Here is a 22,954-nt window from a genome sequence, read left to right as displayed (position 1 = left end):
CAGGGTGGAGAGCTAACTTGGGTCATTGCCTCAGTTGTGCTTTAAAAAATCTGGCACGTGGCCTTTTTCTAGGAACTCATACCTGTCTGCCTGGTCTTCAGGTTCTAGGTAAGCCTAGCACAAGCCTAGCACCTGACTCACTATCTACTGATGGGAGAGGAGATGAGACACCACAGACCTGCTCGACCACATGCCCACGACTGTGTGGGTGGGGTGGGGGTGGGGTGGGGGTGGGGGTCATCTTATGTTTAGAGCAACACTTGTGCCAAAAACTATCTTTCTAGCTAAGATTTCTTTGTGAGGTGATAAAGAAAAAAATCAGGGAGGATGTGATTACAATCATGATCATTTGTTAGAGAAAATCATGAATATAATATGACAGAATGGTTCTTGGAACTCATAATACTTCATTGGATGATGGTTTTTCAGAGAATCTGCAGATTGGTTCTTAATGCATTTTGATTGCCTTGTTTTAACTCCAGCATGCACTCAGAATCTGAGTTCTGGTGGGCTCTCTTGCTGCACACCAGCCCTTCCTCCCCTAGTAAGCCTTGGTACGTCCCACCCTCCAGTAAGCCTTGCTGTTCTTTTCCTTGCAGGTCTGGGACCTCAGTGACATTGACAAGGATGGACATCTGGACAGAGATGAGTTTGCTGTGGTAGGCCCCCACTGTGACTCTCTTTCCTCACTCTGTTGTGCCTCTCATGGTGTGGGGAAGGTTTCTGGACTTATTTTTTTCTTTAATTTTTAAAAATGTTTATTTAGATACTAGAAGCCCAGTGCACAAAATTTGTGCACTCAGGTGGGCGTGGGGGGCTCCCCTCAGCCTACCCTGCACCCTCTCATAGTCCGGGAGCCCTTGAGGGATGTCTGACTGTCAGCTTAGGCCCGCTCCCTGAAACATCCTTAGCACGGCCCCACCACGGCCGCTGCGCTCGCCAGGCGTGAGCGCGGCTTTTGGCTGAGTGGCGCTCTCCCTGTGGGAGCACACTGACCACCAGGGGCAGCTCCTGCATTGAACATCTGCCCCCTGGTGGTCACTGTGCATCAGAGCACCGGTTGTTCCGCCGTTCGGTCGATTTGCATGTTAATCTTTTATTATATAGGATAATTTAGATTTAAAGAAAAGTTATAGTAAACACCCTTCACTCAGATTCTATTTTACCACATTTATCTTTTTTTCCTCCCTTTCTCCCTCTCTCTCTATGAGTAAATGTATATATGTGTACACATCCATGGATTTTCTTTTGGACCATTTTAGAGTAAGTTACAGATGCTATACCTTTTAAATCCAAAATACTTAAGTGTGTGTTTCTTAAAACCAAGGAATTTTCTTACATAACCATTTTCCATTTTTTTTTTTTTTAAATTTTATTGATTTTTTACAGAGAGGAAGGGAGAGAGATAGAGAGATAGAAACATCGATCAGCTGCCTCCTGCATATCTCCCACTGGGGATGTGCCCGCAACCCAGGTACATGCCCTTGACCGGAATCGAACCTGGGACCCTTCAGTCCGCAGGACGACGCTCTATCCACTGAGCCAAACCGGTTTCGGCACCATTTTCCATTTTAAAACCAGGAAATGAGCTTTGAAATTATTTATCATAGTAATTATTATTATAGTTATATATTACTATATATATATATTTTAAATATTTTTATTGATTTTAGAGAAAGGAAGGGAGAGGGAGAGAGAAACATCAATGATGAGAGAGAATCATTCATTGGCTGCCTCCTGTAAGCCTCCTACTGGGGATTGAGCTCACAACCTGGGCGTGTGCCCTGACCTGGAATTGAACCCTGACCTCCTGGTTCATGGGTTGACACTCAACCACTGAGCTATACCAGCCAGGCTATATTTACTATATTATATCATCTATATAATCTAAGGATATTATTCATATTTTTGCCAATTTTCCGCAAAATGTCCATTGTAGTTAAAGAGACTCCAGCCTGCTATGTTCTGTTCTGTAACCCTGTTTCTTTTGTGTCCTCTAATCTGGGGCAGCTCTATCTTCATGTCCCATGGCACACATGGGCATTTGAAGAGTGCATTTGTAGAGTGTCCCTCAGTATGGGGTTGTCTCTTCTTCTCTCTGATGATCCAGGCCATGCACTTTTATGGGATATGTGTTCTCCTGGGGTATCCATAGGACATGTGATGTCTTATGGTAAGTCATCTCTAGAACGTGTGATGTCTTATTACATGTCATTGCGATAGTGTCAATTCTTGATTGAGGTCAGGGTGGAGGCTGCTATAGTTACTCTTTTTCTTCGTGTTCAGTGTCTTGTGAGAGACACATGGAGACTGAACACCCTGATACCCCTCTGATTCTCACCTGCTCGTCCTCCCATCCTCCCAGGAGTCTTGACTCCATCAGTTAGGATTCTGGTGGTTGCAGGTGGGGATCTTGTAATTCCATCATTCCTTGCGCATTTTCTAGCTAGCCTTCTACCATCAGGAATTTGTTTCTATCAGAGTGGACTATGGATGCGTCCTCTGCTTCACGGTTTGTAATCCTTTACTGGCCTGACTTATTTTGCCCAGTGGGAGCTCTTCCCAGTTGACTCCTTTGTCCTCTGGTCACATCCCATCATTCTCTGACCAGTTGTTTCCTCATGGCACAATAAGACCCTCCTGGCTCCCCCAGTCAGCCCTTTTTCCAGGGCGTCCCAGTCCTTGTAGTGGAGAATGTTGTTGGAAACCAAAATCTGGGCACTGGGGTGCTCAGTACCCCTGGGGTGCTCCTGCTCCACGTCGGCTTCTGTCTGGGCCTAAACCCAGGCACTCTCACCCTCTTCTTTTAGTGACAGCAGTGGAACTGTGTGCAGATAAGGCTCTTCTGTCCTATGCGCTACCTTCCCATATAGCTGCCCTCTCTGCACAGCCCTGCAGCGACCTATCCGCTTCTTCAGCTGCCCGGTGGGCTGGGCTGACCTCTCCTTGAGCCTGCCCTCTTCATCCTGTGCCCCTGTCAGTCTGTCCCTCCTCTTCTCTCTCCCTTCCACCTCATCCCCATGTTGGACCTTCCTCCCATTCATAGGATTTATTCACTTACCTCATTCCATTACATCTCAAACAAAGAATAAAGTGGTCCCTTGTAGTTAAGGATAAGGCTTTAATAAAGAGTAATTAAGTTCAAAGGTCCCCCCCCCCCCCCCGTCCCCAAAGAACAAATTAAAAAAAACACCACAATTGTGAATTATCTGGGAATACCCAACCATATCCCTCTGTTCTAGGAATTTTAAATATCTTTAAAATGTGATTTTCACAACATATACATGAATTGAAGTGTCTTCCTATCTTTATTATGTGTATAAAGCCTTTGAGCTTTTAAGCTTCTAGGTTAAATCTAAACCATTTTACAAGGGAATTACAGATTTCTCTTACCATCCCCCTTCATAATCCCTTACGCCAGGAGTGGGGAACGTCCTGCCTGAGGGCCATATAAGGCCCATGAAATGATTTGGTCTGGCCCTGCCAAGGCATTGGGGGTGAGTTAATTAAAGGTTTGACCAAATATAGCAAGCTAATTTTTTTGTATTATGAATTTAGCTTTTATTCAAAATTAAATAAGCAAAAGCAAGTTTTTCAGAAACTCACAAATTATTTACATAAAAGAAAGTTAATAGGGATAGTCCTACAGCAGGCTAATTTTTAAGTTGATAATTTTGTATGGCTCACAGATGATGTTATAGTTATCCAGATGGCCCTTGGCAGAAAAAAGTTTCCCCACCCCTGCCCTACACTTAACAAGTATTCAGTTGTGTTTTCTCCACTCATGTCAACTCTGTTCTGCCTTTTTACTTTGAGCATTTTCCATGTTTCTCCATCCTATTGTTTTTACTGGTTGTCCATTATTATTATTATTATTATTATTATTATTATTATTATTTTGTATAGTAAAATATAACATAAAGTTTACCATCTTAATAATTTTTAAGTGTCCAAATCAGTGGCATTAAGTACATTCACAGTGTTGTGCCATCCCCACTTCCATCCATTTCCAGAACTCTCTACATCTTGCAAAACTGAAACCCTGCCCTTATTAAACATGAAACTCCCCAGTCTCCTCCCCTTGCTCCCTCATTATTTATTTTTTCATATTTCTTTTGCCTGCACGACTTAAAGTGTTCATATCATTGAAGCGTCCTTGGAGTGGTCCTCAGGAATGGGGTAATTGGCCCGGAGTGAACCTGGAATGGGCCTCTTTCTTCTCACAGCTTCACGAGCCCCAAGTTTCTCTTTCTCTCTCTCTCTCTCTCTCTCTCTCTCTCTCTCTCTCTCTCTCTCCCTCCCTCTCCCTCTCTCTCTCTCTTTTAATGTTTTTTATTGATTTTAGAGAGAGAGGGAGAGGGATAGAGATATAGAAACATCAATGATGAGAAAGAATCATTGATCGGCTGCCTTCTGCACACCCCTTACTGGGGATCAAGCCTGCAACCCGGGCATGTGCTGTGACTGGGAATCGAGCCGTGACCTCCTGGTTCATGGGTCAATGCGCAACCGCTGAGCCACACCAGCTGGGCCCTTTTTGTTTTGTTTTTGTCATTTCTTATCATGTTAGCCAAGATTTATGTTCTTTTATAAATGGGTCTTAGAATTGTGTCATTTTGTGTGTTTATTTTATTCACCAGCTGGGTGTAACATTTTGTTGCGTTTTTTAGTGACCTACCTGTGTTAAGGATCTGTTCTCTATGCAAATAGCAACTTAAAGAATATTTTGAAGTGAGGAGCATTGTAAATGTGGTTTGGTCTTGTTACATTTTGAAATAATCTTTTAATCTTTGTTTTAGACAAAGTTTCCATTTCCTACCTGCCTGAAACAGGAGAGCCACCTGTCCTGGGCACAGCACCCTTTTCTGTAGTTTTCTGAGTCTCCGGAATATCTTGAAGTAAACGCAGCTCTTGTGGTGTGTCTTTAGACTTTCAAATTCCAGTACTTTGTGAGTTGTCAGCCCTGGCCCTCCTGTGTGGTGAAGGGACGTGTGGAGTTTGGCATGATCGACTTCCTTTTGTATTCATTCAGTATCACAATTACAAATGCCTTGGAAACTTTTACAATGGAAGTATAGCTTATTAGAAGAGGTTTTTTTTTTATTCTGTTCAGCTTAGAAGTGACCTCAAAAAGAACAATCTTTGGCCCTAGCCGGTTTGGCTCAGTGGATAGAGCGTCAGCCTGTGGATTGAAGGGTCCCAGGTTCAATTCCTGTCAAGGGCTCATGCCCGGGTTGTGGGCTCGGTCCCCAATAGGGGCCATGCAGGAGGCAGCCAATTGATGATTCTCTCTCATCATTGATGTTTCTCTCTCTCTCTCCTCCCTCTCTGAAATCAATAAAAAACATACACACGCACACGCACACACATACACACACGCACGCATATATATATATATATATATATATATATATATATAAAGAATGATCTTTGTGTTGTCACTGAAGCCCCTGATAGAGCTGCCTTCTGTCCGCCCTTGTCCTGACACCGGAACGTGATTCTCTTCTGCATTTACAGGCCATGCACTTGGTGTACCGAGCCCTTGAGAAGGAGCCCGTGCCCTCCGTCCTGCCCCCGTCCCTCATCCCACCCACCAAGAGAAAGAAGACAGTGTTCCCAGGGGCCGTGCCTGTCCTGCCCGCTAGCCCCCCGCCTAAAGACAGCCTCCGCTCCACGCCTTCCCATGGCAGCGTCAGCAGCCTAAACAGCACAGGAAGCTTGTCTCCCAAGCACAGTATCAAGCAAACACAGGTATGGTGCCCTCCGTGTACATGGCCACTTCTCAGCACAGCCATTTTCATGTGGAAAGGCCCAGCAAGATGTTTCTTGGGAGCAAGTACTTTGTGCTCCCAAATGGCAATGATTATGCTTAAATTAAAAATATTTGTGGCAGGTATTTTAGTCCATTTGGGCTGCTGTAACAGAATACCATAGACTAGGTAGTTATAAACAACAGACATTTATATCTCATTGTTTTGAGGTTGGAAGCTTCCAAGGCATGGACAGATTGGGCAAATAATGAGGGCTTTCTAGTTTACAGGCAGCCATTTTCTCGCTGTGTCCTCACATGGTGGAAGGGGCTAGAGAACTCTCTTGGGTTCCTTTTATAAGTGCACTAATCCCATTCATGAGGGTTTCACCCTCATGACCTAATTACCTTTCAAAGGCCCCATGTTCTAACCCCACCATATTGGGGGATAGGATTTTAACGTATGAATTTAGGGGGGCACAAACATTCAGACTATAGCAACAGGGACTGAGAATTAATTTTCTCATTCACTTGCATATAAATATTACCTTTCCTCAGACACACCCAGTAACCTCCCAGCAGGCCCTCTCCTCAGTTCTCTGCCACTCCTGCTTCAGGCAGTCCCTCTGCTGGGAGGGGTATCCCCAGATTGCACTGGGGCACCTGCTTAGTGAGCCTCCTACTCATGGAACACCTCATCAGGGAGCCTATCATGACCACACCATTACCCAGCAATCCCCAGGTCCTGCTCACTCAGCCATTTTCCTCCCTCTGCTTTACATTTGTCTAAATTTTTTTTTAAATATATTTTATTGATTTTTCACAGAGAGGAAGGAAGAGAGATAGAAAGTTAGAAACATCGATGAGAGAGAAACATTGATCAGCTGCCTCCTGCACATCTCCCACTGGGGATGTGCCCGCAACCCAGGTACATGCCCTTGACCGGAATCGAACCTAGGACCTTTCAGTCCGCAGGCCGACGCTCTATCCACTGAGCCAAACCGGTTTCGGCTATCTAAATGTTTTAAATTGATTTTTAGAGAGAGGAAAGGGGGAGGAGGGAGAGACATTGATTTATTATTCCATTTATTTATTTATGCATTCTTTGGTTGATTCTTGTGTGTGCCCTGACTGGGGATCGAACCTGAAACTTTGACATATCAGGACGATGTTCTAACCAACTGAGATACCTGGCCAGGGCTACCCCACATTCTTTTAGAGTCTCATACCTGGGAATGTAGTGAGTTATGTATGGGTTGTTTACACACACACCTTGTAGCTTCATGAGAGCAGACTCAGGTCTTGGTTATAATCTCACTGTTTAGAACAGGGGTCCTCAAACTACGGCCCGCCGGCCACATGCAAGTACAGATATTGTATTTGTTCCTGTTTTGTTTTTTTGCTTCAAAATAAGATATGTGCAGTGTGCATAGGAATTTGTTCATAGTTTTTTTTTTTTAAACTATAGTCCGGCCCTCCAACGGCCTGAGGGACAGTGAACTGGCCCCCTGTTTAAAAAGTTTGAGGACCCCTGGTTTAGAACAATCTCTGGTACTTTGATGCTCAGTGAGTGTATGTTGAATGATGAGGTGAGTGAGAGCGTCCATCTCATGTTAGAAAGACACATGGGGGCTCAGACTCTGCACGCACAGTAGCATCATATATATAAATGTTTTTTGTTCTGGCAAATCAAGCATCTTTATAAAAGAATACCTTTGAGATTGTCTAAAATATGTGAGAACTCGAGCTGAGTTACATCTGGAATCATGCTTCGCTTTCTGCCTCATTTGTGGTTTCATAGGCAAAGCAATGAATGTAACCAACAGGCCAGCCAGCACCACAGTGCAACTTCATAATATGATGAAAATGGGAAGTGCATAATCAGACAGCAATTTCTCTTGCTCATAACATATTTATAAAGTTAAACCTCTGACTCAGGAGGCTCGTTTTCAAGGAGCTCGTAGAACACAGCTTTGCACCCTAGAGTAAAAAAAAAGAGATGAGAGAGGGCCAGTGGCTCGGTGACAAGGCTAATGCAGCTCCTGTAAGTGCCCTGGCCAGGTGGAGGGTATGGCCCACAGCTGTGAACCTCTGGTTGGTCAGATTTCCATGGCTGTCTGCTAAGAAGCCCAGTGTCTAGACCAGTGATGGCGAACCTATGACACGCGTGTCAGAGGTGACACACAAACTCATTTTTTTGGTTGATTTTTCTTTGTTAAATGGCATTTAAATATATAAAATAAATAGAAAAAATATGTCTTTGTTTTACTATGGTTGCAAATATCAAAACATTTCTATATGTGATACGGCACCAGAGTTAAGTTATGGTTTTTCAAAATGCTGACACGCCGAGCTCAAAAGGCTCGCCATCACTGGTCTGGAGAGCCCAGCCAGATATCTTTAGTAGCTCTCCAGCCATGCCCAGCGTGTTTTGGAGGCCCTGGGTGGTGCCACAGTGACTGTGGGATAGGCCTCTTCCCTAATGGGAAGGCAAATGATAGGTAAATCAATAAACTAAGGAAGGTCTGACAGCCATGAGAAACCAGGACTGGGCCTGGCCTAGAAGTGTCTGGGTGAATAGGAGTGCATGCTTCTGCAGGTGGGGCCAGCTGGACAGTCACTGATAGGATGATGTCTGAGCTAAAATCTGCATGACAAGAAGCCATCAGAGGACTAGTTTGCCAGGGCTCCAGGGCTCTGAAGTGGGAGCACTTAGTATGTTCTAGAAACAGGGAGCAGGCCAGGGCAGGGTGAGCAAGGGGATAATAGGGTGGGGACAAAGAGAGGGGCTGAGGCTGGTCACTTAGACCTGCACAAGCTGTTGTTTTCTAAGAAACCCAGCATCTCCTTTAGTCTGCTAAATTCTTGCTAAGAGTTCTTTTTTGTTGTTGTTAATCTTCACTGAGGATATTTTTTTCATTTATTTTTAGAAAAAGTGGAAGGTGGGGGGAGAGGGAGGAGAGAGAGAGAGAGAGAGACAGATAGAGATAGATAGATAGATATGTGAGAGGGATACATTGATTGGTTACCTCCCGCACATGCCCCACTGGTTTGGGGATCAAACTTGCAACCCAGGCACGTGCCCTTGACTGGGAATTGAACCCGAGACCCTTTGGTGCGTGGGCCAACACTCTAACTACTGAGCAACACCAGCCAGGGCTTGCCAAGAGTTCTTAAACTAGACTGATTTTACCAGTGGCCATTAGGTTCAAAAGTGGGAGGGTGTGTCCCCTTCAGGAATAGGGCCAACTGGAGGAATCAGATACAAGAATGAGCATTTTGGGGGACCCACAGTCACCATGCTCCCTCTCCCCCACTTCTCTCATCTGCAGGTTAGTGATGCCCCGTCTGGGACTTCCCCAAGGGCCACCTGTTTCTGTTCATGGCCAGATTTGGGGTGAGGCTCCTTCCAGCCACTAGGTTCTATTCCCATTGACTGGGGGCCTGCGGCTACAGAGCCAGCTTAAACCCAGTTCTAGGGGAAGTCTGTCCTGTATGGATTTGTCGCCAAGCAGGCATCGGGATTTTGCTGTTGACATGCCCCGATACCCCAGAAATCAGGCAGCAAGGTTATTCTGTTTGTGCAGCAAACGTCAGGACTTCTGTTGTCCCAGACAGAAACCGTTCTCCCCTCAGCTCAGCCTGTCTGGCCCGCTGTGACTTTTTCCTTGGGTTTCTTGGCATCTGAGGTGTAGTTTGCTCCAGTCACTTAAGACAGCAAGCCTCTTCTTCACTAGAGCTCCTGTATGCACATCTCTTCTGACCCCGTCCCACAGCAGATGGGAAGCAGCCTGCAAGTCACATCAGGTAGCAAATAAAACGCAGGTCTGTCTTGCTGCTGGAAGCTTCTCTGTTGGAGCCCTTGCTTCTTGGATTGGGCCCATAGCTCCTGAAGAGTCTCTGACCAGTCCCTGGCTGCACCAAGTCATTACCCGAAGCCCCGACTGAAACAGCCTGGGCCACGTGGCGCCCGGCTTCCCAGCCTCGCTCTGTGGGCTCCTGGTGCTTGCACCGGGTGCTGCTGGATTGGGGCACTGAAGGGGGCTATTAGGAAAGGCAGATGAAGAGACACTTCTCTAGAGAAAGGGGCTGCCATGTTGTGGCACTTGGTGCCATGGGAGTGCTGAAGGTCAGAGGTGACACATCCAGAATTAGCAATCGAAGAGGCCTATTCCCAAGCATCCAAGGGGCCTTGAAGCCCCTGAATTAGGAGTCGCGTGGGCCCTAGTGCACTATTGGTGGCATTTGTCCTATTTATTTATTTATTTATTTATTTATTTATTTATTTATTTTATTGATTTCAGAGAGAAAGGGAGAGGGAGGGAGAGAGAGAGAGAAAGAAACATCAATGATGAGAGAGAATCACTGATCAGCTGCCTCCTGCATGCCCCATACTGAGGATCGAGCTCGCAACCTGGCACATGCCCTTGACTGGAATCAAACCCGTGACCCTTCAGTCTGCAGGCCGATGCTCTATTCACTGAACCAAGCCGGCTAGGGCGCACTTGTCCTTCTTGAGTAAACTTGAACAGGCTGTGTGAAAGGCCAAGCTCCACAGATGTCAAAGTCGCACTGCATTGGTCTGCCAGAATGCTCTCCCTCGAGAGGCCTGGGCATGCTCGTCAGAGGCCCCCCATCAGGGCTGTGCACATGCCGATACCTCATAGGAGCACTCCTGTGTCACATAGAGTCAGGGCAGGGACAGAGGATGGAGTACAGAATCCTGGCACTGTGGGCATTGAGACACGCCTGGCAGTTGCAGGGAAGGGTTTGCAGACAGAAGATGGCAGACAGGAAGGCTGGTGTGAGAGCTGGGCCAGTTCTTAGGAGACAGGCCCTCCATCTCCCGTCTCCTGTAGGTGGTCAGAAGGGTCTTGCCCAACACATTTGAAGCCTCTTCTGGAACATCACTGGCATGCCCTTGGCCGTGGGGGTGGAAGAGCTGTTGGTGGACAGACCTGCTGGGTCTTTACCTCCCTCTCAGCGCGAGGGGAGAGTGGTGCTGTGATGGGTGCAGGGTACCGGCTGGCCACTGGGTGAGACGGACCGACTTGGCAGTGAGCTCTCTTGGTCTCAGTTTCCCTCTTTACATACAGGGATCCTGTCCGCCCTCTTGGCTCATTGGGTCCTGAGGAAGGTTTTCTGCTAAAATACACGTGAAAACACTTTAATAGTGTATATTTGTAGGTGTTGAAAAGCTTGAGGATTAACCATTGTACAAAAACCACCTTTCAGCCAACAGTAAACTGGGTGGTGCCAGTGGCAGACAAGATGCGCTTTGATGAGATCTTCCTGAAGACCGACCTGGACCTGGATGGCTATGTGAGCGGCCAGGAGGTGAAGGAGATCTTCATGCACTCTGGCCTCAACCAGAACCTTCTAGCACACATATGGTAAGGACAGATAGACGGATATCAGCTCCTTAATATTTATTTGGGCCTCACTCTGTGGAAGATAATAATGGCTGTGGGTGGCTCAAAGGGGCCCCGTGGAAATGAGGCTGTGCCATAGGAAGGGCCAGAGGGATAAGTAGGGCTGGAGGGTGTGGCAGTCAGGGATGGTCAGGGTTCCTCCTCAGCCCTCAATGGCCTCTGTGTCTGTCCCTTACTTTATTCTCACCAGGCTGATGGGGGCTGAGCAAGGTATAGGTATAAAGGCCTGTACCCTGTATTTCGTGCTTTTCTGTTCACTTTCCTCCAGCAGGTGGGTCTCCTGTCCTGCCCCCCTAGAGAGCTCTGGGGTGACCTGTTTGAATGGCTTAGACCAGTTCCTGCTAGTGATTATGCTGAGCGGGAGGTCAGCCTTCATCACAGTCTTTTGGGATGGAAGCACTTGGCCACCTGTCGGGGAATATGCAATAAGAACCCCCAAGGCTCCAGCAGGGCAGATCTGGGCGGTGGAGATTGTAGCTGTCTGCCCTAGAGACGGTGCCCTTTGCAGGACAGTGACTGGGCATACTGTTGGTGAGACTGGTTTGCACCTCAGGGCTGGGTTGAAGAGCAGGGCTCACTCCCACTTCCCTTTGGGGCCAGCCAGAGCAATGTTCACATCACTGGGGTGGCTCTTTTTGTAACTGGCCAGTGTTGAAAGTCACTTCTTAGCTTTGTCCTCAGAGCTCAGGACCTTCGGGAGTTTCACTTGGGGTTATAAGGAGAGAATCTTCATGTAATTCTGGAGAAGTGAGTCCTCCAAGTAGAGCAGTAATTCCATGTTGTAAAGGGAGGCCTCTGCCCAGGAAGTGGGCCATGCCATCCTCAGGAACACATGACACCCAAAGTTAGTCACAAACCAGCTGAGGGAGGTCCAGCAGCAGCCCCTTCAGATCCAGTGTCCCTTTGTAGAAACCAATAAACACATCTCCTTTATCACTTGAAATGGACGTACACAGAAGTCAAAGGCCCCGATCATTACTTAAAGGGACAATGCAAGGGAAGAAATTTATACCATATACCCCAACCTGTAAGTGGTGTAACAACATGTAAATGACACAAAGCATAAATCCTTTGGGATTAAAGAAGGAATGCAGAGGATTGCATATAGGGAGTGAAGGGAAAGGGCATACTGTGTGAGTTCTAGAATCACCGCTAGCAAAGTGAGACAACAGTCTAGGTTAGTCTGCAGGTGACAGTGGAAGGGGATGTAACTGAAAGGAGAGAACAGGGCCAGACGGGTTGCAGAGGGGAAACAGGGGCTAGGCCTTTCCCCTAACAGCACCTAGTGCCGGATCAGTCAGCACAGTGTCAGGACCAGCATGGACCTGACAGAGCAGCCACACGTGGCCTTGGAGCCCGCGATCCTTGAGAGATGGGAGGTGCTGGAGAGAAGCACAGCCTGAGCTGCTGTGGGCTCGGTGTGCAGCAGGACTGGCCCCCAGGCAGACCGAGAAGTAGTTGCAGTGTGAAATCGTGCCCTCAAACTGTGACGGAACAAAGACTTTAAAATGAGCCTTGATTAGCGACTTTCAGCCGTCTCCATGCTCCCATGCTCCCTCTGGCCATGTTCACAGACAATGTTTGGGCCTGAGTTTGCTCAACATTCCCAGCTCTCTTTGCTGTGCGTTAGACAATGATTTCATTTCTGCAGTGATTCCGCGCAGTGGGAAAGAGGCTACATGTTGAGTGGGCAGTGACTGAATGAAGGGAAGACTTTTCTGGAAGACGTGGAGGCCAAGTCCTTACCATGAAAGGCTTCCCTTCCCGTAGCAGCCAGCTCCTGGTTCCTGAGGTGTCATGGAGCTTATGTGCTGCCTTGCCTGTCTGCCAGGACAGCAGACGGCCATGTGGGCAGTGACACCTCAGCAGGGAGGGACTGTCCTGTGCAGCATAGCCTTACTGGGCTTTTCAGGCCCCGTCCCCTTATATGACGACCCAAAATGCTGCTGCCGTTGTCTCCATTGAAAGCCAGTGTCCCAGGCCGTTAAGTGGCCCAGGGCTGCAGGAATTGGCTGAAGATCTGAGTGCTCATTTGCCCAGCTTCCTTTCCATAGGAAGGACTGCTCTGTCCTGGACCGTTGTGTCCACCACCAGTATACGATAAATAGCCAGGAGGGAGTCCCCTCCTGCCCCCAGCCCCTCCTTGACCAGTGTCTGGGTGGGAGGCCAGGACTGATCGCCAGAGTAGGATGTTTAGTAGAAAAGGCTTTGCACTATGGCCTGTTGTTTTTATCATCATTATCCAGTTTTTAAAAGCATGGGTCCCATGACTGGTACTCACTGCTCCGGGTGAATCCTGAATCTGAAGTCTGTGATGTGTAATTAGCGTCCCACATTTCTCCCAGGGCCCTGGCCGATACGAGGCAAACGGGAAAGTTAAGCAAAGACCAATTCGCATTAGCTATGTATTTCATTCAGCAGAAGGTCAGTAAAGGCATCGACCCCCCTCAGGTCCTCTCGCCGGACATGGTCCCACCCTCAGAGAGAGGCACCCCTATCCCGGTGAGTAGCCACTGGCACACCCCTGTCGTATTTGAATCTCTCTCACAGCCCGCCACCAGGTGGCGCTGGCAGCCTGTGTGAGTCTTCCCCACGGGTCTCTGGTGTGTCTGGATGCCCTGTTAGTTCTCAGGCCTGGGGGTTGGGGGAGACATAGATGATATTATCCCTCATTCTAAGACCTACTAGTCCCTGCTGTGGGGTGAGTTCAGTGTGGTAATATGTAAGAGTGTCTGAATTTGGTTCCAGGACAGCTCAAGTTCTCTTGGGTCAGGGGAATTCACTGGTGTGAAGGAACTGGATGATATCAGTCAAGAGATCGCCCAGCTACAAAGGTATGTGAGAGTGGCTTCTTCCCCTCAGATTCCGAATCTCACACAAACCTACCCCAGGTCGCTATCAGAAGTATTGGAGAGAGGTTCAAAAACTCCTGGAAAGTGACCACCACTAGTGTGTTCAGCAGAAGTAAAGGGACACAAATTCTCCTGCATTTCTGAAGTGACTTAATGAGCTTGAGTATATGAGTCTTCAGTTGGAGCCAGTGGGCTGTGGGGTCTCAGGCAGGTGGTAACCAGGCAGCACCAGCACCTCCCTCCACCTTCCCCAAAGGCCTTGTTATCTCTGACACATAAAGTGACTGTGACTCAGGTGGCAAGTTAATGGCTTAGGATTGACAGCTAAACTGTTAGAGGGGCCTCACGTCCAGGTCTCCAGCTCCATTCCTGGGTTTCCCCACATGTGAATGAAGGCTTTGGACAGGGCGTTGCACTCTCAGAGTCTGGCATAAAGAAATATGCCCACTTCCTGTAGGTCCCTGTGTTCCTCTTCAGAACTGCATCCTCTTTGTTTTGTTTTGTTTTGTTAATCCTCACTGGAAGATATTTTTTCTATTTAATTTCTAAAGAGTGGGAGAGAGAGGGGGAGGGAGCAAGGGAGGGAGTGAGAGAGAGAGAGAGATATCAATGTGAGAGAGGCACATCGATTGATTGCCTCCCGCATGCACCTTGACCGGGGCTGCAGCTTGAACCTGCAACCCAGGTATGTGCCCTTGACCAGGAATTGAACCTGAGACCCTTCAGTTTGAGGGCCAACGCTCTAACCACTGAACAGGTCACCAGCCAGGCTGCATCCTCTTTTTATTTTTTTTTTATTTTTTATTTTTTATTTTATTTTTTTTAATATTTTTTATTGATTTTTTACAGAGAGGAAGGGAGAGAGATAGAGAGTTAGAAACATCGATGAGAGAGAAACATCGATCAGCTGCCTCCTGCACATCCCCCGCTGGGGATATGCCCGCAACCCAGGTACATGCCCTTGACCGGAATCGAACCTGGGACCTTTCAGTCCGCAGGCCGACGCTCTATCCACTGAGCCAAACCGGTTTTGGCTGCATCCTCTTTTTAGTTAATTCTGGGAAAGGGGGCACTTTCCTTACTTAGGGACAGTGAGCAGAAGGGCCAGAAGCACTTTGCCCCTCCATGGGAAAGAGAGCACTTATAGGATGGGGCAAAAGTAGGTTTATAGTTATGAGTATGCAAAACAGATTTTACTCTTGTATTATTACTTACTAGAGGCCTGGTGCATGAAATTCATGCACTTGTGGGGGTCCCTCAGCTTGGCCTGTGCCCTCTCACAGTCTGGGAGCCTTTGGGGGATGTCTGACTGGCGGCTTAGGCCCGCTTCCCACAGGGAGTGGGCCTAAGCCGTCAGTCGGACACCCTTAGCGCTGTTACGGAGGTGGGAGAGGCTCCCGCCACTGCCACTGCACTCACCAGCCATGAGCCCGGCTTCTGGCTGAGTGGTGCTCCCCCTGTGGGAGTGCACTGAGCACCAGGGGGCAGCTCCTATGTTGAGCGTCTCCCCCCTGGTGGTCAGTGCGTGTCATAGCAACTGGTTGTTCCACCTTTGGGCCAAAACCAGCTCTCCGACATCCCCCGAGGGGTCCCAGATTGCAAGAGGGCGCAGGCCAGGCCGAGGGACCCCACCAGTGCACGCTCAGGGCCAGGGAGGGACATGGGAGATTGGCCAGCTGTGGAGGGACAGCGGGAGGGCTCCAGGGTGTGTCTGGCTCCTCTTGCTTAGTTCCGATTGGCTGGACCCCAGCAGCAAGCTAACCTGCCGGTCAGAGCGTCTGCCCCCTGGTGGTCAGTGCATGTCATAGCGACTGGTCAACTGGTCATCTGTCTGCCTCCTGGTGGTCAGTGCACGTCACAGTGAGCAGTTGAGTGGCCTTAGCATATCATTAGCATGTTACGCTTTGATTGGCTGAACGGCCAACCAGATGACCAGATACTTAGCACATTAGGCTTTTATTATATAGGATTATATTATTTTCCATAGGAACAACTGTAAGCCTACTTTTGTCACACCCTGTATTTATACAAAAATAAAATGGCAGTATTTTGCCAGAGTGGGTTGGATTCCGCTCACAGCTGGGGGCCCTCAGCTACAGAGGTACGTGTGAGTGGCTTCTAACCCTCTCAGAGCCCTGAGAAAGCAAAGGCAGGTCAGATGTCAGGTGGGACTGGTTGGGTGGGTCACAAAGCCTGAGCCTGGGCTGCCTGCAGAAGCCAGACTCCCCCTTCATGCTCAGTCCAGAGGATGGCCCCCATTCTCCCCCTAGTTCCAGGGGCTGTGTCCTCCAAACCAGAGATCAATCAACCTCGCAAGGCGGAGAGGGTCTGAGGGGGAGGCCAGTGTCCTAGAGCCCCATCAGGCTGTTAATCAGGACAGCAGGTGGAGGAGCATAGAGTCCTATAATGCAAGGGTTGGGGTCTTACGAGAGGCATCAGTGTCCAAGTCAGGCCAGGGGAGCTCTACAGATGTGCAGCCTCTGACAGCCAGGAGTGTTCCCTCTGAAGGTGAGAGGCCAGTAAGAGCATCTATCCACAGGAGGCTGGGCCTGGAGCAGCCCCAGATGGCAGCTTTGAGAGGAACTCAGCAAGCTGTTGCTGGTGGGGGTTGTGGCGACACCTGCTGCCTCTCCCTTTACAACGTGATCCAGTCATAATGTGTTGGGTCTAAAAAGGACATTGTTAGGTAGTTCTTAGGCTTGTGGAAACGAATATTCAGATGGTTACCGTTGTTTCCTATATGGCAGAATGTCCTAAAGAAGGCCTTCTTGTGCAAGTGCTGGCAGGGTGCATTGGCCAGTGATGTTCCTGCCACCGAGACAGCCCCTTTGGGCACAATAAGAGTGACTTAGTGCGTACAACAAACTGCTATAGACTGTGGGGCTTAAAAATAGACACTTACCTCTTGAGGTTCCAAGATCAAGGTACCAGCAGGTCTGGTGTCTGGTGAGGTTGCCTCCTGGTTCATAGATGGCTATCTTCTCTCTTTGCCCTCACATGGCAGATGGGATGAAGGAGCTCTCTGGGGTCTTTTTTATAAGGGCCCTAATCCTGTTCATGAGGGCTCCTCCATCCTCCTATTACCATCACTTTGGGGGTTAGGGTTTCAGCGTATGAATTTGAGGGGCACAAACGTTCAGTCCATAAGGAGGAGAATGAGACTGGTTTCTGCCACCAGGGGTTGATAGCTCTGTGCAGTTGAGGAGACAGGCAGGGCCCCACTGAGCACCTGGTGTGTATAGTGGCCAACCACAGCCTTCTGCTAGGGGTTAGCTGGGGGCAGCCCTGGGACCCGAGAGCCTCACTACCACTTTTTAAAAAATATATTTTATTGATTTTTTACAGAGAGGAAGAGAGAGAGAGAGAGAGAGAGAGCGCGAGCGAGCTAGGAACATTGATCAGCTGCCTCCTGCACACCTCCTCTGGGGATGTGCCTGCAACCAAGGTACATGACCTTGACTGGAATCGAACCTGGGACCTTTCAGTTCGCAGGCTGACGCTCTATCCACTGAGCCAAACCAGTTAGGGCGTCACTACCACTTTCTGCTGCCAGCCTCTAAACCCCACCCTACTTGCATCTTCAAATTTCTCACCATGGCTCCCCCAGCCAAGCTTTGCTTTCCTCTTCATGTTGTCTAGAACGTTCTTCCACCATGTCTGCCATTCACAGACCACCTCCCTGAAGAGCACTTTCCTTTCCTTATCCTGTTGGGTTTACTTTGTGGCCCTTAGATGTATTCATTTGTGCGATGATTTGTCACCTGTCTTCCCACTGGATTGTGAGCTTCATGAGGGTAGGAGCCTCTGGTCGTGTGTCCCCAGGTCCTCAGCCCTCGGTGCTTCCAAGCAGTAGATGCTCTCTATTCAGTGAGCGAGTGAATATAGGATTTGAAGAAGATTAAACAGCTTAAAATATCACATATTTATTAATGCACAGCTCTATGGACCAGAAGTCCCAAGGGGCTTGTCTGGGCTCCCTGGTCAGGGTCTGACAGAGCCAAGGTCAAGGGTGCTCGCTTGTTCTCCTTCGCTCCCGAAACATCAGTCTTTAAAGTCCTCCTCACCATGGGCATCACTCTGACTCCCTTTGAAAATCCTTTGCTTTAAAGGGCTCGCATGTCCACAGTGGGAGTGATGCCTCATCCCATCCGCAGGTTTTCCCCATGCTTTCAGGTGAGGGAATCACCTAGGGCAGTGGTCGGCAAACTGCGGCTCACGAGCCACATGCGGCTCTTTGGCCCCTTGAGTGTGGCTCTTCCACAAAATACCGACTTCTGCGCATGAGCCACAAAGTTTTAATCGCACTGTACGTGCGCGCCCACACGTGGTATTTTGTGGAAGAGCCACACTCAAGGGGCCAAAGAGCCGCATGTGGCTCGCGAGCCGCGGCTTGCCGACCACTGACCTAGGGCAAATGGTCCCTGGGGTCATTCCTAGACTTCCATGGGTTTCCATAGGGATGGATGGAATTGGGTCTTTTTTTTTTTTTTAATGTATTTTTATTGATTTCAGAGAAGAAAGGAGAGGGAAAGAGATAGAAACATCAATGATGAGAGAGAATCACTAATCGGCTGCCTCCTGCACGCCCCCCACTGGGGATTGAGTCCGCAACCTGGGCATGTGCCCGTGTCAGAATCGAACCCAGGACCCTTCAGTCCTCAGGCCTACGCTCCATCCACTGAGCCAAAGCAGCTAGGGCTGGAATTGGGTCTTGAGAAGTCAGGTGGAGAATCTGCACTATGGTGACAGTTAACTTACTTTGTGCTTTCATGAAATATCTTTAAACACTCAGGGAGAAATACACACTGGAACAAGACATTAGAGAAAAGGAAGAGGCCATCAGACAGAAAACGAACGAGGTGCAGGTAAGCATGGTGCACCTTCTGGTCAGGTTGTCCTGTGTCAAATGCAGGGCAGGGAGTTTCGTCAGTGGTGGTAGGATGGGGTCATGGGGAAAGTGGCCCTGCACTCACTGGGAATTGGAGCTCTGTGGGCATTTCCAAGTGAATTAAGTTCCCTATAATCATAGATGGGCTTTAAAAATTTATTGAGATATACAATTTGTGTAATGTAAAATTCACTATTTTGGAGTGTATAATTCAGTGGTTCTTAGCATATTATGTTGCCTAATCATCATCTCTAATCCTAGAATATTTTCATCACCCCAAAAGTTACTTCTTTTTTTTTTTTTAAAATATATTTTATTGATTTTTTACAGAGAGGAAGGGAGAGAGATAGTTAGAAACATCGATGAGAGAGAATCATCGATCAGCCGCCTCCTGCACATCTCCTACTGGGGATATGCCCGCAACCCAGGTACATGCCCTTGACCGGAATCGAACCCGGGACCTCTCAGTCCACAGGCCGACGCTCTATCCACCGAGCCAAACCGGTTTCGGCCCAAAAGTTACTTCATAACCATTAGTAGTCACTCCCCATTTCCCCTTCCTTGGAAGGCTCTAATCTGCTTTCTGTCTCTATGGATTTTTTAAAAATATTTTTATTTACTTTTATAAGTATATTTTTATTGATTTCAGAGAGCAAGGGAGAGGGAGTGAGAGGTAGAAACATCATTGATGAGAGAGAATCATTGATTGACTGCCTCCTGCATGTCCCCCACTGGGGATTGAGCCCAAAACCTGGGCATGTATTCTGACCGCGAATCGAACCGTGACCTCCTGGTTCATGGGTTGGCATTCAACCACGGAGCCACATCGGCCTTGCTGTCTTTATGAATTTGTCTGTTCTGGACATCTTATATAAATAGGATGGTACAACATGTGGTCTTTTGTGTCTGGTTTCTTTCAATCAGCCTGAATTTGTGAGGTTCAGACAATGGCCTCTAACTGTCTTAGAACGTTTTTGCTCCGAGTGTTTCCTAGTGGGTGGTGGTGATGGCGGAGACTGTGATCGTCTAACTACCTGGGCTCAAACTCGGCTCTCCTTAGTAGCTTGATTTTGGACAAGTTACTTAATGTAATGTCTCTGGGCTTTGTGTGACATTGGTAATGAGTGTTGTACTCTTCTGGGTTGTGGGGCTGGAGCATGGGGTCTGGCACATGCTCAGTACTCACTTGGGGCCAACTTAGCTATTCAATGAGCAGAGGGGAGGTTGCACCAGGAGCAAAATGGTCAGCACCTAGGAACTACACCCTTGAAGAGACATAAGTTCCTGCAACGTCCCAGGTGTGAATGCATAGAGAAGGTACTGTCCCTCGGAGAGGACTTGAGTTGGCCGTGGGTCCCTGAGCTGGGACTGGCTCTGCGTGGGGTTCTTGAGTGCTTTGAACTCAGAGCTGGGGGAAGGAGGAGCACAGTGGAGCAATCAGGATGCCAGCCCACCACATCCCACCTTGGTGACCATGGATGGGTGGCTTAGCTTCCCAGCCTTCATCTCTAGCTGGCAGTGAGGATCAGTGCATGGGCTGCTCTGCATAGAGCTGAGACCAGCATTTGGTCCCAGTGTGTGCTACAGGAGTGGCTGGTTTATTCTGGGCCACCTCTTACGATGGGGACCTGTGTCTGGGCTAGGGGAAGCCAAGTCAGGCTCACAATCCTTCTACCTATTCCCTGCATTTACCCACAAGGGGCTGGAACTTTATGAGACGTTGGGTGGATGGCACTTGATGCCTGTCCACTGGCCCTGTGAGAAATGTCCTCTGTCATAGCTGCAGTCTGCAGACAGGGTGGGGTGGGTGTGTCTACTCAGCTTTAGGACTTTCATTGGTTCACACTCTACTGTGTCCAGACCCTTCTTCTCTGGTTTCTCAGTCTCTCTGCATATTGGCAGTGAGGACTGAGCCTTAGATGGTCTCCTGGAATGTTCTGGGTCGGAAGGCAGGGACTGGCCTACCTCTGATATTCATTGCTTTTTTTTTTTTAATCCTCACCTGAGGATTTTTTTCCCCATTGATTTTTAGAGAGAATGGAAGGGAGGGGGTGAGACAGAGAGAAAGATAGATGTGAGAGAGACACATGGATTGGTTGTCTCCCACATGCACCCCAACCATGAACGGGGATCGAGCCTGCAACTGAGGTATGTGCCCTTGACCAGAATTGAACCTGCAACCCTCAGTCCACTGAGCCAAACCAGCCAGGGCTGATATTCAGTGCTTTTATAAGAGCACCTCATAGGTGAAGTGACTATTTTTTTACATGTTTGTACCTTCATCCAGTCATTTGATTCTCACCATGCCCTCTGATTTTCACCTTAGATACAAAGCGCTCCCCTCTTCCCCGCCCCTCCCCCCATCCCACCCAGGTACCCACATTGCTTCACCTTCTATCCTTTCATTTCTTGGTGGGGTGTGGTGGAGCTGGCCTTCCTTCCCTCATGTCTTTTTTTTTTTTTTTTAATATTTTTATTGATTTCAGAGAGGAAGGGAGAGGGAGAGATAGAAACATCAATGATGAGAGAGAATCATTGATCGGCTGCCTCTTGTACGACCCCTACTGGGGATCAAGTCCACAACCTGGGCATGCGCCCTCAACAGGAATCAAACCCGGGACCCTTCAGTCCACAGGCCGATGCTCTATCCATTGAGCCAAACCAGCTAGGGCTCCCTCGTGTCTTTTTTTTTTAAAATTAAATCTTTATTGTTCAGATTATTACATTAGTTACTCTTTTTTCCCACCATAACTCCCCTCCACCCAGTTCCCACCCCACCCTCCACCCTCACTCCCCACCCCCTGTCCTCATCCATAGGTGCACGATTATTGTCCAATCTCTTCCCTCACCCCACACCCCTTCCCCCCCAAGAATAGTCCATTCCCTTTCAATGTCCCTGATTCTATTACAATCGCCAGTTCATACTGTTCATCAGATTATTTATTCCCTTGATTTTTAGATTCACTTGTTAATAGATGTGTATTTGTTGTTCATAATTTGTATCTTTACCTTTTTCTTTTGCTTCCTCTTCTTAAAGGATACCTTTCAGCATTTCATATAATACTGGTTTGGTGGTGATGAACTCCTTTAGCTTTTTCTTATCTGTGAAGCTCTTTATCTGGCCTTCACTTCTGAATGATAGCTTTGCTGGATAAAGTAATCTTGGTTGTAGGTTCTTGGCATTCATCGCTTTGAATATTTCTTGCCACTCCCTTCTGGTCTGCAAAGTTTCTGTTGAGAAATCAGCTTACAGTCGTATGGGTACTCCCTTGTAGGTAACTGAGTTTCTTTCTCTTGCTGCTTTTAGGATTCTCTCTTTGTCTTTTGCTCTTGGCATTTTAATTATGATGTATCTTGGTGTGGTCCTCTTTGGATTCCTTTTGTTTGGGGTTCTCTGCGCTTCCTGGACTTGTAAGTCTATTTCTTTGACCAGGTAGGGGAAGTTTTCTGTCATTATTTCTTCAAATAGTTTTTCAATATCTTGCTTTCTCTCTTCTTCTGGCACCCCTATAATTCGGATGTTGGTACGCTTGAAGCTGTCCCAAAGGCTCCTTACACTATCTTCGTATTTTTGGATTCTTTTTTCATTTTGCTTTTCCGGTTGGGTGTTTTTTGTTTTTTCGTATTTCAAATCTTTGACTTGATTCTTACGATCCTCTGGTCTGTTGTTGGGAGTCTGTATAATGTTCTTTATTTCAGTCAGTGTATGCTTAATTTTTAGTTGGTCCTTTATCACAACATTGAGGGTCTCATTAGATTTCTTGAGGATCTCACTACATTTATCGGCGGTCTCACCAGTCTTCTTGAAGATCTCACTACATTTATCGGCGGTCTCACCAGTCTTTTCGAGGGCCTTATTAAGTTTATCGGCAGCTTCTAGACAGTTCTTTAAAGACCTCAAAAGTGTGGTTTTGAACTCTATATCCAGCAGTTTGCTTTCCTCCTATTCTGTCGTTTGTGTCCTGTTTCTTTGTCTCGGCATTTTTTATGCTTCGCTGTGTCGATAGAGTTTGTTTCTGTGCTAAGTGTCCCA

The 22,954-nt window shown here is 47.8% G+C and overlaps 1 protein-coding gene across 2 annotated transcripts in view; it reads left to right on the top strand.

Annotated features, from left to right (window-relative positions):
* The window catches only part of EPS15L1 (epidermal growth factor receptor pathway substrate 15 like 1), a 102,187-nt gene that overhangs the window by 30,927 nt on the left and 48,306 nt on the right, over positions 1-22,954 (top strand). For both annotated transcript variants that reach the window (XM_036302467.1, XM_036302468.1), the window contains exons 8-13: positions 600-659; positions 5,518-5,751; positions 10,985-11,142; positions 13,527-13,683; positions 13,930-14,015; positions 18,826-18,898. In XM_036302467.1, coding sequence (XP_036158360.1) covers positions 600-659; positions 5,518-5,751; positions 10,985-11,142; positions 13,527-13,683; positions 13,930-14,015; positions 18,826-18,898 — 768 coding nt within the window. The remainder of the gene's footprint in view (positions 1-599; positions 660-5,517; positions 5,752-10,984; positions 11,143-13,526; positions 13,684-13,929; positions 14,016-18,825; positions 18,899-22,954) is intronic.

The sequence above is a fragment of the Myotis myotis genome, unplaced genomic scaffold (genome assembly GCF_014108235.1).
Source record: "Myotis myotis isolate mMyoMyo1 unplaced genomic scaffold, mMyoMyo1.p scaffold_m19_p_32, whole genome shotgun sequence".
Lineage (NCBI taxonomy): Eukaryota > Metazoa > Chordata > Mammalia > Chiroptera > Vespertilionidae > Myotis > Myotis myotis.
Note: the sequence above shows the minus strand (reverse complement) of the source record. Positions and strands in the feature narration are given on the sequence as shown.